General features: G+C 39.6%; 1 protein-coding gene and 1 non-coding gene across 4 annotated transcripts in view; both read left to right on the forward strand.

Annotated features, from left to right (window-relative positions):
• The first annotated feature begins 946 nt into the window (after window positions 1–946).
• The window catches only part of RAB23 (RAB23, member RAS oncogene family), a 37,888-nt gene continuing 23,317 nt past the window's right edge, over window positions 947–15,517 (forward strand). The window contains exons 1-2 of one of the 3 annotated variants that reach the window (XM_058734332.1): window positions 953–1,235; window positions 9,747–9,962. In XM_058734332.1, the coding sequence (XP_058590315.1) occupies window positions 9,808–9,962 (155 nt within the window). In that variant the 5' untranslated portion in view covers window positions 953–1,235; window positions 9,747–9,807. Of the gene's footprint in view, window positions 1,236–9,746; window positions 9,963–15,517 lie in introns of all 3 variants that reach the window. The other 2 variants (XM_058734333.1, XM_058734334.1) reach the window with 2 other exon arrangements.
• TRNAR-CCU (transfer RNA arginine (anticodon CCU)) lies at window positions 5,452–5,524 on the forward strand. Its single transcript has one exon. It is a non-coding gene; the product is annotated as a tRNA-Arg (tRNA).

The following is a 15,517-nucleotide window of genomic DNA, read 5'->3' on the forward strand; positions in this document are numbered from 1 at the left end:
GCCTTACTTTTTGTTCAAATTTACATTTCTGCAGTTAAGCCATTTCATGTCGGTAGTTGTGGGTTATTCTTCTCATTGTTGCACAGTATTCCATTGCATCAACACTGTGTGAATTAGGTAATTCATTCTATCGTTTATGGTCTTTGGGGTTATTTCCATTTGGGGGCTATTAACACAAATGCAGTTGTGAACATTCTTTTGCCGTGTTGGTGCAAGGTAAGTACTCATTTCTCTTGGCTGGATTAGTAGAGGTGGAACTGGTGGGTCATAGGGTATGCTTCTTTAGGAAACAGCGCCCAATTGTTATTTAAAGGAGTTGTTCTAGTTTACTTTCCAGAAGCAGGGTAGATGCATTCAGTTACTCTACATCCTTGGAGTATTTTGCCAACAGTTGGTATTTTCCTTTATTCCCTCTATTCTATTGTATTTTGAAATATAAAAACAACTGAAGCAGTTTAGATTGCTTTCAGGGGGAACTTTTAATTGTTGGTTTGGTTCTCTCAACTGTTAACCATCTCAGACTTCTTTCTCCAGCCGCAACGGGTGGACTGTGAGTGCGTTTTCAGTTTTGCTCAACATTTTTTGCTCACTCTACCACTTGGATGTCATCCGGTGGAGAAAAAAAGGTGTGTGTCCAAGGCAGGGCAAGTCCTTTGAGTACTCTGGAAGTCTGATCACTTAGTAGGCGAAACCTATGCGGACCTTCCTCGGTCAGTGCTATACTAGGGTCGACGATCTAGGAGCTCCCGCCCGCCGCTGCGGTCCTCACTGCACACCGGGTTCCCCCAGACGCACCGGGAACGCAGAAAAGCCGCCGGGAACGCGGGAGAGCCGCCCTCCCCGAGAACCAGCCAGAACGCGGGTGGAGCAGGGCGGGGGGACCGGGTCCGCGCGGAGCATGCGCAGAAGCAGCCCAGCGCATGCTCCGCAGAGCGGCGCGTCCACAGATGAGGGGAGTCGAGTCTCCCGCGCCCCACCATCCTTGCCGGAGTTGCTGCTGAGTCGCTCGTGCTGAGCCGCTCGTTCTGAGCCCTGGCTGGCAATAAAGTTCGTTAAAAAAATCATAGTCATTTTTAAGAGAGTGAAAGAGGGCGCGAGCCAGCCGGGCGGCCCCGCCGGGGGGAGCTGGCGCGCTGGGAGGAGGAGGAGGAGGAGGTGGCGGCGGCGGCAGCGGTTGCGCCGCGACCAGGAGGAGCCGGTCGCGCCGGGCGGCGGGTCCGTGGCCAGCGGGGACGGTGAGTAGCAGCCTGCACTCCGGGCAGCCGCGCGGCTCTCACTCGCCCTCTCCAGCGGTTCAGAACTCCCCCGGCTCTGCTGAGGAAGGACCCGCTTCTCCCCGGGGTCCCGGGATGTGCCGTACTCCGGGGACTGGAGAGGGGTGTCGGGGACAGGGCCCTCCAGGCCCGGGCTCCCATCCCCCGGCCCCTGAGCGCCCTCTCCCCCGCCTCGGAGCGCCGTGCCCAAGTTCCAGCTGGAGGAGGTGGGCGGCAGCGCCTGCCCGGCACCCGTTCTCCCTGCCCCGCGGCCGGGGCTCCCAGGGTGTGGGTCCCTGGAATTGCCCCTAGGGCGGGAAGGAGCGAAACGGCGCGGGGGAGAGGCGCTGGCCTCCAGCCTGGCTGAGCACCCAGCTTCTCATCTTTCCCTAGCCCCCAGGTGGGGAAGGGGCGACCCCGGCCGGGAGACACAGCGGCAGGGGGCGTTAAGTGCCGAGTGAGGTGTGATGGGGAGGAGGGTCCCAGGCTCTACCCCGGCTTTTAGGTCCCCCTCCTCCTTGCGGAGGGGCCCCCTCCTTACCCGCGGCCCCACCCTTCCCTAGTTTCTCACTCAGTGACTGCTAGAATATGAATGAGCCAGACTGCACTATTTCATTGACACTGGCTGCCGCAGAATTTCTTAACTCGGAGAACCGAGGAGCCTTCAGCAGCTCCCAGACGTAAGAACCTGAGGGTGTGTGTGTGAGAGTATTAACTTCACTATCAGTAGTGTCAGCCGAGTCTGAAAAGGGCCGGGTACTTCTTTAGGTTTTATATAACTCCTAACGTCTTCCGGGTAATTTCACTGAACCTAACAAGTTTTTTCAGTGTTGTTATAAACATAATCGTACTGTACGTAAGTACAGGCTGAGATGAAAAAGACAACCCTTTTAATCAGTAACTTAGCTCATATTTTTCTTTTCTAGTTTATTAGATTGCATTGGTTGGGTAAGTCTTTAAAATTAAATTGGGGGAAAAGAGTATTTATGTAAAGCATTACTGTAAGCTTTTTAATTATCATACTCAGGTTTATGCTTATTTTCTAAGAACTTAATTGTTTTGATATAGTGCCTTAAGTCGAGACAGTAGTAGTAGCTGATAATCATAAGAGTCAGACTGCCTGCGTTAAAATCTGATTGCACTTTCCTTCTTTAAATTAAAAAAAAACTTATTACTTATTTTGAGAGAGAGAGAGAGAGAGAGAGAGAGAGATGAGCTGGGGAGAGGCAAAGAGAGAGAGGGAGAGATAATCCCAAGCAGGCTCCATGATGTCAGCTCAGAGCCTGATGCAGGGGCTGGATTCCACCAACCCTGAGATCATGACCTGAGCCAAACCAAGGTTGGAGGCTTAACTGACTGAGCCACCCAGGTGTCCCTTTAAATTTTGTTTTTAAAATTATATGATAAAGGGCACCTGGGTGACTCAGTTGCCTGAGCCTCTGACTCTTCGTTTCCACTCAGGTCATGATCTTAAGGTCATGGGATCCAGCACGGCATTGGGCTCTGTGCTGTGCTTGGAGCCTGCTTGGGGTTCTCTCCTCTCCCTCCCCGACCTGTGTGTTTGTGCTCACTCGCTCGCTCTCTCTCTCTTTCTTTCTGTCTCTCTCACAATAAATAAATAAACAAACATAAAATAAAATTAAATGGTAAAAGTGACTTTTTAGGGGATTTGTGGTTCTATGAATTTTAGATTAATGCAAACACCACTACAATCTGAATTATAAAACAGTTCTTACCACCGCCCCACCCCTGCCAAACTCATGCTGTCCTTTTATATCTTTTCCCTTACCCCTAACCCCTGGCAATCACCAGTCCTTTCCAGATGTCATATAAGTGGAATCATACAATATGTAACCTTTAATTCTGACTTCTTTTCACTCAGCTTAATGTCTTTGAGATTCCTCCAAATTGTTGTATGTATCAATAATTTTCTTTTTTTATTGCTAAGTAGTGTTCCATTAGGTAGATGTACCACAGTTGTTTATACATCCACCCACTGAAGGACATTTGGAGTGTTTCCAGTTTTTTGTGATTATACATGGAGCTGCTTATAAACATTCATGTACAGGTTTTTGTGTGAATATAAGTTTTCATTTTAGGGTATTGCTAAGAGTGGGTTTCAGGGTCATATAAAATATGTTTAACTTTATAAGAAACTGTCATGCTGATTTCCAGAGTGGTTGTATCATTTTGCATTCTTACCAGCCATGTGTGAGAGTACCAGTTGTTCTACATCCTCCTAAGCACTTGGTATTGTCAGTAATTTTAAATGTAAATGTAAAATGTAAAAGTAAATTTAAATTTTAAATTTAAATTAGCCATGCTAATAGACGTGTGGTATCACATGATTTTGATGGGTCTTTAACTAATGGTTAATGATGTTGAATATCTTTTCACGTGCTTATTTGGCATGTATAATCTTTGATGAGTATCTGGCCAAGGGTATTGCCCATTTTTCAAATGGGTTGTTTGCTTTCTTATGTTGAGCTTTGAGGGTTCTTGATATGTTCTGGAAACAAGTTATTTGGTAGATATGTGCTTTGCAAATACTTTCTTGTAGTTTGTAGCATGTCTTTTTGTTCTTTTGACAGCATCGTTTCCAGAGCAAATGTTTTTCGTTTTTATGAAGTCTAATTTATCAATTTTTCCTTTTAAGAACTCTGCCTAACCCCAGGTCAAGATTTACACCTTCTAAAATGTTTCTTCCAAAAAATATGGTTTTATTTTTGTTTATTTTATTTTATTTCAGATTTTATTTTTAAGCTCTACACCCAACATGGGCCTCAAAATCACAACACCAAGGTCAAGAGTCACAGGTTCTACCAAACTGAGCCAGACAGGCACCCTTATAGTTTTATTTTATTTTTTAAAACGTTTTATTTATTTTTGAGAGAGAGAGAGTGAGAGTGCAGGGGAGTAGTAGGGAGAGAGGGTGACAGAGGATCTGAAGCAGGCTTGGCTCTGCACTGACAGCAGCTAGCCTGATTCAGGGCTGGAATTCACAAACTGTGAGATCATGACCTAAGCTGAAATCAAGAGTCTGATGCTCAACTGACTAAGTCACGCAGGTTCCCCTATATTTTTGTTTTTATTTTATTTTTTAAAAATGTTATTTTTGAGAGAGATAAGGAGAGAGAGCATGAGTGGGGGAAGGGCAGAGAGAAAGGGAGACAGAGGATCTGAAGCAGGCTCTGAGCTGACAGCAGAGAGCCTGATGTGGGGCTTGAACTCATAAAGCAGGAGGTCATGACCTGAGCTGAAGTTGGATGCTTAATCTACTGAGCCACCCACGAGTCCCTTTTTTAAAAAAATTATTATTATTTTTTTAATGTTTATTATTTTTGAGAGAGCACCTATAGTTTTACATCTTTGATCCATTTTGAGGTTTAGGTAGATGTTTGTTTGCTTTTTTACATATGAATGTCCAATCATTCCATCACCATTTGCTGAAGACATTGTCTTTTTTCCATTGAATTGTTTTTGCACCTTTGTCGAAAATCAATTGACTGAATTTGTGTGGGTCTATTTTTGGGCTCTCTGTTCCATTGATTTATGTATCTTTGTCTTTGCCAGTATCATGCTGTCTTAATTAATATAGCTCTTTGGTGTCTTAAAATTGGCTAGTATGATTTCCTCCAATTTTATTCTTTTTCAAAATTGTGTTACCTATTCTAGTTTATTTGCCTTTCCATATAATGTTTAGCATCAGCTTGTCTTGGAATACCTGGGTAGCTCAGTCTGTTAAGGGACCAACTCTTGCTTTCAGTTCGGGGCATGATTTCATGCTTTGTGAGTTTGAGCCTTGAATCAGGCTCTGCACCGTCAGTGTGGAACTTGCTTAGGATTCTCTCTCTCCCTCTTTCTCTGCCTCCCCTGCTTGTACTTTCTCTCTCAAAATAAATAAAATAAAAATAAATGTAGAATCAGCTTGTCTCAAATACAGAAAAAAAATCCTGCTGGTACTTTGGAATTGCATTAAACCATAGGTCAATTTGGGGAGAAGTGCTATTTTTACTTTGTTGAATCTTCCACTCTGTGAATATGGCATATCTTCTCATTTATTTAGGTGTTTATTTCATTAGTGTTTTATAGTTTTCAGCATATAGATCCTGTACGTGTTTTGTTAGATTTATACCAAAGTATTTAATTTTTTTTGGAACTCTTGTAAATGTCACGTAAAAATTTTTGGTTTCAAGGTGCCTGGCTGGCTCAGTTGGAAGAGCATGTGACTCCTAATCTCAGGGTAGTGAGTTCAAGCCCCATGTTGGGTATAGAGATTACTTAAATAAATAAAACTTAAAAAAATATTGTTTCTTGCTTTCAAATTGTACATTGTTAGGGTATAGAAATACAATTCAGTGTTGTTTGTTGTTTTTGTATCTTGTGCCTTTGCTAACCTGATTTATTAGTTTCAGGATTTTTTTTTTTAATTCCTTTAAGTTTCTATAAAGACAGTCATGTAATTTGTGAGTAGGGTCACTTTTATTCATTTTTTCCCTAATCTCTGTTTTATTTGTTTTTTTGTCACCTGTTTCTCTGGCTAGAACTTTGTGTATAATGTAGAACTTTGAGTGGTGAGAGTAGAGATCCTTTCCCTGTTCTTAGTCTAAGGGTTAAAACAGTCACACTTTCAGGTGTGTGGCTCAGTCAGTAGAGCTTGTGACTCTTGATTGCAGAGTCATGAGTTTGAGCCCCATGTTGCGGGTAGAGTTTACTTAAAATAAAAAAACAACAGGTTTTTAGAGTTAAGTATATAATATTAGCTGGATAGTTTTTTTTTTCAATATATGAAATTTATTGTCAAATTGGTTTCCATACAACACCCAGTGCTCATCCCAAAAGGTGCCCTCCTCAATACCTATCACCCACCCTCCTCTCCCTCCCACCCCCCATCAACCCTCAGTTTGTTCTCAGTCTTTAAGAGTCTCTTATGCTTTGGCTCTCTCCCACTCTAACCTCTTTTTTTTTTCCTTCCCCTCCCCCATGGGTTTTTGTTAAGTTTCTCAGGATCCACATAAGAGTGAAACCATATGGTATCTGTCTTTCTCTGTATGGCTTATTTCACTTAGCATCACACTCTCCAGTTCCATCCACGTTGCTACAAAGGGCCATATTTCATTCTTTCTTATTGCCACATAGTACTCCATTGTGTATATACACCACAATTTCTTTATCCATTCATCAGTTAATGGACATGTAGGCTCTTTCCATAATTTGGCTATTGTTGAAAGTGCTGCTATAAACATTGGGGTACAAGTGCCCCTGTGCATCAGTACTGCTGTATCCCTTGGGTAAATTCCTAGCAGTGCTGCTGGGTCATAGGGTAGGTCTATTTTTAATTTTTTAGGAACCTCCACACTGTTTTCCAGAGCGGCTGCATAGCTGGATAGTTTTTTAATAGACACCATTAATCAGGTTGAAAGAGTCCTCTTGTGTTTCTAGTTTGCTGACTGTTTTTCTGACAAATGGATGTTGAGTTTTGTTATATATTTCCTGTGATGTATGTATCAGTTGATACGGTGATGAGGTTTTTCTTTGCTTTGTTAATATGGTTGATTACACTGATTGGTTTTAGGTATTGAACCACCCTTGCATTCCCAGAACAAAGCCCACTTGGTCCTGGTTATTCTTTTTATATATTCCTGGATTTGACTTGCTAATATTTTGTTGAGGACTTTGGTGTGTCTGTGTTCATGAGGGGATATTTGTCCAGTTTTCTTTTTTGTACTGTCTGTGTGGTGTTGGTATCAAGGTAATGCTGGCTTTATAAAATAAGTTGGGAAGTGTTCCCCTCTTTTCAGTATTCTAGAAGAGATTGTGTATAGTTGGTGTCAATTCTTGAAAAGCTTGGTAGAATTCTCCCATGAAATCACCTGAGCCTGGAGATTTTTCTTTGAGTTTTTAAGTTACAAATTCAATTTCCTTTATAGTTATAGGGCTATTCAAATTATCTATTTCATATTGAGTGAGTTGTGGTAGTTAATCCTGTTTAAGGAATTGGTCCATTTCATCTATGTTGTCAAATTTATGTGTGTAGAGTTGTCTGTTGTATTATCCTTTGGAGTCCACAGAGTCCATAGTGACATTCTTGATTTTATTCCTAATATTGGTAAATTGTGTATTCTCTTTTTTTTTTTCTGTCAGTTATACTGATCTTTAAAGAAACAGTTTTTTGTTTAATTTTCCCTGTTTTTCTGTTTCCAATTTCATTGATTTCTGTTCTTTATTATTTCCATCATTTGCTTTGGGTTCATTTTGCTCTTTTTCTAGTTTCTTGAGGTGGGAGTTTAAATGATTGAGATTTTTCTTCTTTTCTAAGGTAAGCATTTAGTGCTATAAATTTTCTCTTTCAGCACTACATTAGCTATGTCTCACAGATTTTCACATGTTGTATTTTCCTTTTCATTCAATTATTTAAAAATTTAAAAATTATTTAAAAATTTAAAAATTATTTAAAAATTTAAAAATTATTTAAAAATTTAAAAATTAAAAAAAATTTTTTTCTTGTGCACCTGGGTGGCTCAAGTCGGTTGAGCATCCAGACTCTTGATTTCGACTCAGGTCATGATCCCAGGGTCATGGGATCGAGCCCCATGTCAGGCTCCACACTGAACATGGAACCTGCTTAAGATATTCTCTCTCCCTCCCTCCCTGCCCCTCTTCCCACTCATGCTCGCTCTCTCTCTCTTAAAAAAAAAAAATTATCTTCAGCTTCAGTCTTTGGCTCACACATTGTTTTTAGTTTGCAAATGTTTGGAGATTTTCCTGTTATCTTTCTGTTTTCTGTTAATTATTTCTAGTTCGACTGCATTGTGGTCTGATTATTTTAAGTTTGTTGAGGTTTTTTTTTTTTTAAATCACCTGGAATTTGTTTTATCTTGGTATATATTTAGTAGATAGATTTAATAGATACTTAAAAAGAAGTATATTCTGTTGTGTGGACAGTTCTATAAATGTCAGTTAGATTCTGATTGTTTTATTGTTATTAGACTTTAATTTTGTTTTAAGTATATCTCTTTGTAACTTCAGTAGTTGCTCTGGATATTACACTATATATATATACACACACACACACACTATGTACGTACATATGTGTATGTATAAATATATGTACACACACATATATGTATATATACATACATATATATGTATAGATGTAATATACACATATATATGCACTTATATATACACACACATATATATACACTTATATATATAATTTATCACAGTCTTTTGGAGTCAACATTTTACCAGTTCAAGTGAAGCATAGAAACTTTACCTTCCTTTACATTCCTTTATCTTCTCCCATTTATAATTAGCTATCATAAATATTTTCTCTATACATACTGAAAACCACACAATTGTGTTTGAGTCCAACATAATTTAGAACATTCAAGAGAAGTCTTGTATTTACCTGTATTTTTGCTCCTACCATAGTCTTCTTTTCATTCTTATACTTTTTTTTTTTTATCGTTTAATTATGTTTGAGGTGGAGACCTAGAACCTATACTTGAACAAATCCTCCTAGATGATTCTTATGATTGTGCAAATTTGTGAAGCGGTAGGGACAATTACTGAGACTCCGTGGTGGGGGATGGGGGAAATGTTCTTCATGTTTCAGACTTGTTTTATGTAATGGTTGTATAGATGGATTTTCAGTTAAGGTAGTTGGAATATAATATTGTATAATAGGAATTTAACTAGTAATTTTAAGAAATAGAAGAAATTGACTTTCTGTTCTTTTCAATCTAAAATGCAGACAGTACACATTGTATTACTTTCATTATATGAGTAACTGTACCTAGTCTGAAACTAAAGAAAGAATGTGTGGTATAAGATTATTTATAAAGGATTCATTATAATCTGAACAGTGAAGCACTGTAAGAGTTCAGTGCTGACACACAGTTGTATATTATACAAAATCTTTCTTAGGGGTGCTTTTCTAGGGATAGTAATTATTACTTGTGAGGTTGAAAAAGCAGTTTTCTTAGATATTTTATTTGTTACCCATATGATGGTGACTATGGAGGATTTATTATGTTGTATGAAACTACCATTTTTTGAGTGCTCGATTTTCATTATGCTTAGTGCTTTATATGTGCCATTGATCAACAATCTTGTGAGATAAATATCCTTAGTAAACTGAAGTTTAAAGAGGTCAAGCAGTAACTTCACTAAGAGCAACTTTAAATCAGACCTCAACTCTAACACTGACCATCTTAATCTTAGTCTCCGTGAAAGGTAGAACTATGTAATCTAGGCCTTTATGAATACCTAGATATCATACATTTTGCTACTGATCAGGATTCAGAAATGAATGATATTATTGTTCCTCCTTTCAAATAATTTACATGATCTAAACAGGATGGTAAGAGGGCCTCCATCATGGAAACAAATTCTTGCAGTGCAATATAATTATTTCTCCATAAAACAATTATAGCTTATTTTGTACAATTTTTATGTTATGAAAAATAATTTCATTTTAAACCACAGATTTGAGAAGATCTGATCACCTGGAATTAAAGTTGGTTCAGAAACCTTTTCAACTGCAAAAATGTTGGAGGAAGATATGGAAGTGGCTATCAAGATGGTGGTTGTAGGGAATGGAGCAGTTGGAAAGTCCAGTATGATTCAGCGATATTGCAAAGGCATTTTTACAAAAGACTACAAGAAAACCATTGGAGTTGATTTTTTGGAGCGACAAATCCAGTATGTACTTGGCCATTTTATCCCCTGAGTTTTGATTTATGAAGTTTTGATTTGTGAACTATATCTAGGACTTTCACTGGAATAATACTGATTATAGTATAGTCCAAGGTTAGGAGTCTAGTGACTGTGGCTAATGAGACATTCTGTGGTGGTTTTCAAATACTTATTACTGTGTGTATCTTTTTTTTTTCTTTTTAATGTTTCAAGCTTTTATTTAGATTCCAGTTAGTTAACATATTCCTGTGTATATCTTTATTCTTCTGCCTTTTTTCACCTTTCATCTGTTTTCCCTTCCTCATTTCCCCCCTTTTTTCATACTCCCCTCCCCACTTTCTGTCTTGTATCTGATGTTATATTTATTGGTGGCACCTTGCGTACTTCTTAAAGTCAAACTGATGCTTGACTCTAATGAGATTTCTGTCCCTTATAGGCACAACTTGGAGATTTTGCAGGTTCTGTTCCAGACTACCACAATAAAGCAAGTCAAATGAATTTTTTGGTTGCACAGTGCATATAAAAGTTATGTTTACATTATACTGTAGTCTATTAAGTATGCAACAGCATTATGTCTAAAAAAATGTACATACCTTAATTTAAAAATACTGTATTGCTCAGGCACCTGGGTGGCTCAGTCGGTTGGGCATCCGACTTCGGCTCAGGTCATGATCTCACGGTGAGTTCAAGTCCCACGTCGGACTCTGTGCTGACAGGTCAGAGCCTGGAGCCTGCTTCTGATTCTGTGTCTCCCACTCTCTCTGCCCCTCCCCCACTCCTGCTCTGTCTCTCTCACTCTCAAAAATGAATAAATGTTAAAAAAATTAAATATTAAAAATTTAAAAAATACTGTGTTGCTAAAAAATGCTAACTATCCTCTGATCTTTCACTGAGTCTTAATCTTTTTGCTGGTGAAGGTCTTGTCTTGATGTTGATGGCTGCTGACTGATCAGGGTGGTGGTTGAATGTTGGGGTGGCTTTGGTAGTTTCTTAATATAAGACAACAGTGAAGTTTGCTTCACTGATTTACTCTGCCTTTCAGGAATGATTTCCCTGTAGCATGTGATGCTGTTTGATGGCATTTTACCCACAGTAGAACTTCATTCAAAATTGGAGTCAATTCTCTCAAACCCTATTGAATCACTATATTGTACACCTGAAACTGATATAACGCTGTATGTTATACTATAGTGGAATTAAAATTAAAAACTTTAAAAAAATTCTCTCAAACCCTGCTGCTACCTTATCAGCTAAGTTTATTTAATATTCTAAATCCTTTCTTGTCATTTCAACAGTCTGCACAGCATCTTCACCAGGACTAGATTCCATGCCAAGAAACCACTTTCTTTGCTCATTTATAATAAGCAACTCCTCATCTGCTCATGTTTTATCATGAGATTGCAGCAATTCAATCACATCTTCAGGCTCCATGTCCTGCTATTTCCACCACGTCTGCAGTACTTCCTCCATGGAAGTCGTTGAACCTTTCAGAGTCATCCGTGAGGGTTGGAATCAACTTCTTCCAAAGTCCTGTTGATGTTGATATTTGACCTCTTCCAGTGAATCACAGATGTTCTTATTGGCATCTACAGTGGTAAATCCTTTCTATAAAGTTTCAGTTTACTTTGCCCAGATCTATCAGAGGAATTACTATCTGTAGCAGCCATAGCCTTACAGAATATATTTCTTAAATACTAAGACTTGAAAGTCAAATGGCCTGCAGAATGGATGTTGTGTTAGCAGTCATGACAACAACATTCTCTCATTGTACATCTCCATCAGACCTCTTGGGTGACCAGGTCCATTGTCAATGAGCAGTCATACTTTGAAGGAATTTTTTTCCTGAGCAGTAGGTCTCAACAGTGGGCTTAAAATATTTAGTAAACCATGATGTAAACAGATGTGCTGTCATCCAGGCCTTGTGGTTCCATTTATAGAGCACAGGCAGGGTAGATGTAGTATAATTCTGAAGGGCCATAGAATTTTCAGAATAATAAATAAGTATTGGCTTCAACTTAAAGTCACCAGCTGCATTAGCCCCTAACAAGGGAGTTAACTTGCCCTTTGAAGCTTTGAAGCCAGGTACTGACTTTCCTCTAGTTATGAACGTCCTCCATAGAATCTCCTTCCAATAGAAGGCTGTTTCACCTACATTGAAAATTGGTGGCTTAGTGTAGCCACCTTCGTTAATTATCTCAGCTAGATCTTCTGGGTAACTTGCTGCAGCTTCTGCATCAGTACCTGCTGTTTCACCTTGCTCTTTGATGTCATAGAGGCAGCATCTTTCCTTAAACCTCATGAGCCAGTCTCTGCTAACTTCAGTCTTTTCTTCTGCAGCTTCCTCACCTCTCTGCCTTCATAGAACTGAAGAGAGTTAGGGCCTTGCTCTGGATTATCGGGCTTTTGTTTGAGGGAATGTTGTGGCTGGTTATATCTTCTGTCCGGATCACAAAAGTTTTCTCCATATAAATAGTACAGCTGTTTCGCTTTCTTACATTCTATGTGTTCACTGGAGTAGCTTGCTTGCTTGCTTATTTATTTATTTATTTATTTATTTAGTAGATAGTAAGCAAATATGTAAGTAATCTCTACACCCAATGCGGGGCTTGAGATCAAGTTGTATGCTCTACTGACTGAGCCAGCCGGGCACCCCTGAGACAGCACTTTGATTTCCTTCAAGAATTTTTCCTTTCATTCATAGCTTGGCTTACTGGCACAAGAGGCCTAGCTTTCAGCCTCTCTCAGCTTTCAACATGCTTTCCTCACTGCTTAATCATTTCTAGCTTTTAAAAATTTTTTTAATGTTTATTTTCTAGAGAGAGAGAGCGCGCGCACACATGTGTGTGTGAGTGGGGGAGGGGTAGAGAGAGAGGGAGACACAGAATCCGAAGCAGGCTCCAGGCTCTAAGCTGTCAGCACAGAGCCCAACACGGGGCTCGAACCCACAAACTGCAAGATCATGACCCAAACCAAAGTTGGACGTTTAACCGACTGAGCCACCTAGCTTTTGATTTAAAGTCAGAGATGTGTGGGTCTTCCTTTCACTTGAACACTTAGAGGCCCTTGTAAGGTTATTAATTGGCCTAATTTCAGTATGGCTGTGTCTCAGAATAGGCAGGCCCAAGGAGCGAGATGGGGGAATGACTGATGGTGGAACAGTGAGAACACACACAACATTGTTCCATTTACTGTGCTATCTTATATGGAAGTGGTTTGTGGCAGCCAAAACGATTATAGTAGTAGCATTAAAGATCACTATTCACAGATCACCATGACAAATATGATAATAATGAAAAAATTTGGAATATTCTAAGAATTATCAAAATGTGGCACAGGGACTCAAAGTGAGCAGATGCTGTTGGAAAAAATGGTGCTGATATGATTGCTAAATGCAGGGTTGCCAAAAACCTGCCATTTGTAAAAAACACAGTATCTGTGAAGCCCAGTAAAGCGAAGTGCAATAAAATGAGGCATGCCTGCTTTATGTGGAAGGGAAATTACCTGTCTCTCAGTATAGTTTTCAGCTCTTATATTATGGGATCCTAAGACTATCTGGAAGTTCGAGAATTGATCATTTGTTTTAAAGAAATAAGAGCAGATTTGGCAGGATTAAATACTCCTATGAAAAGGAAATCTTACTTTAGTAGATCCATTTGGATTCTAAAACATGTCAAGAGTGACACTTTTTGTCATTAGTCCTCAGAACTTTTTTTTTTTTTTTAACGTTTATTTATTTTTGAGACAGAGAGAGACAGAGCATGAACGGGGGAGGGGCAGAGAGAGAGGGAGACACAGAACTGGAAGCAGGCTCCAGCCTCTGAGCCATCAGCCCAGAGCCCGACGCGGGGCTCGAACTCACAGACCGTGAGATCGTGACCTGAGCTGAAGTCGGACGCTTAACCGACTGAGCCACCCAGGCGCCCCTAGTCCTCAGAACTTTTAAGGAAATTTTAATTTTTTTTATTCTGAGTATAGTCAACACATAATGTTACATTAGTTTTAAGTATACAACAAAATGATTCAACTCTCTGTAGGTTAAGCTATGTTCACCACAAGTGTAGCTACATCTGTTACCATACAATGCAATTACAATATTATTGACTACATTTTCTATGCTGTACCTTTCATTCCCGTGATTTATTCATTCCATAACTAGGAGCCTATATCTCCCACTGCCCTTCATTCATTATGCCCATTCCCCCATACCCCAAGCATGCATGTGTATATATGTGTGTGTGTGTGTGTGTGTGTGTGTGTGTGTATATACATATATATATATATATTTTTTTTTTTAATTTTTAAAAATGTTTATTTATGTTTGAGAGACAGAGACAGAGTGTGAGCAGGGGACGGGCAGAGAGAGAGAGGGAGACACAGAATCCAAAGCAGGCTCCAGGCTCTGAGCTGTCAGCACAGAGCCCGACTCGGGGCTCAAACCCACGAACCACGAGATCATGACCTGAGCTGATGTCAGACGCTCAAATGACTGAGCCACCCAGGCGCCCATATCTATATGTATTTTTTAAGTATTTATTTTTGAGAGAGAGCAAGTTGGAGAGGGGCAGAGAGAGAGGGAGACAGAGGATCTGAAGCGGGCTGTGCACTGACAGCAGAGAACCCATTGCGGGCTTGAAGCCATGAACCGTGAGATAATGACCTAAGCCAAAATCAAGAGTCAGATGCTTAACTGAGTTACCCAGGAGTCCCAGAAATAAGTAACATTAAACAAATCTGACTAGCGTAGACATTAGCGTTAAAGATAATTGTGCTCATTGTTTTAAAGATTGTTCAATTTCTAATTTGCATTTTATTATCCTTATTTATTTATTTATTTATTTATTTATTTATTTATTTAAGAGAGAGGGTGCAAGTCAGCTAAGGGGAGAGAGGGAGACGCAGAGCTCACCTGAAGCGGGGTTCAAGCTCACCCTATGTGGGAATTGGCCTCATGAACTGAGATCATGACCTGAGCCAAAGTCAGATGTTTAACAACTGAGCCACCCAGGTGCCCCTATTTCCCTCTTTTAAAGATACTTCTGTGTTTACTTCCTTTCTCAGATATTTTAAGAGGATTCATTTTAAGTCTTAATAGTATTTATTTCTGTACTTGTTATCTGAACCAAATTAACATTTTAAGTATATAGTTGATCCTTGTTATTTGTAGAGTCCATATTTATATTTTAAGTATATTGTTGATTCTTGTTATTTGTAATTCCATATTTGCAAATTCATCTACTTGCTAAAATTTATTTGTAATCCCAGAATCAATATGGTCAGTGCTTTGGTGGTCATTCATTGATATGCACAGAGCAGCAAATATTTGGTACCTTACATGCATGTTCTCAGGTTAGACTGAACAAGGTGACTTCCTTTTTCATCTCTCATATTATAAACAAGTGTTTTTTTGTGTGTCTGTTTTTGTCCCACATTTTTGTGCTTTTTGTTGAAGGTGATGCTGTTTAACATGGCCCCAAGCATAGTGCCATCTAGTTTCCCTAAGTACAAGAACGCTATGATGTGCCTTATAGAGAAAATATGTATGTTAGGTATGCGTCATTCAG

The sequence above is a fragment of the Neofelis nebulosa genome, chromosome 6 (assembly GCF_028018385.1).
Source record: "Neofelis nebulosa isolate mNeoNeb1 chromosome 6, mNeoNeb1.pri, whole genome shotgun sequence".
Classification (NCBI taxonomy): domain Eukaryota; kingdom Metazoa; phylum Chordata; class Mammalia; order Carnivora; family Felidae; genus Neofelis; species Neofelis nebulosa.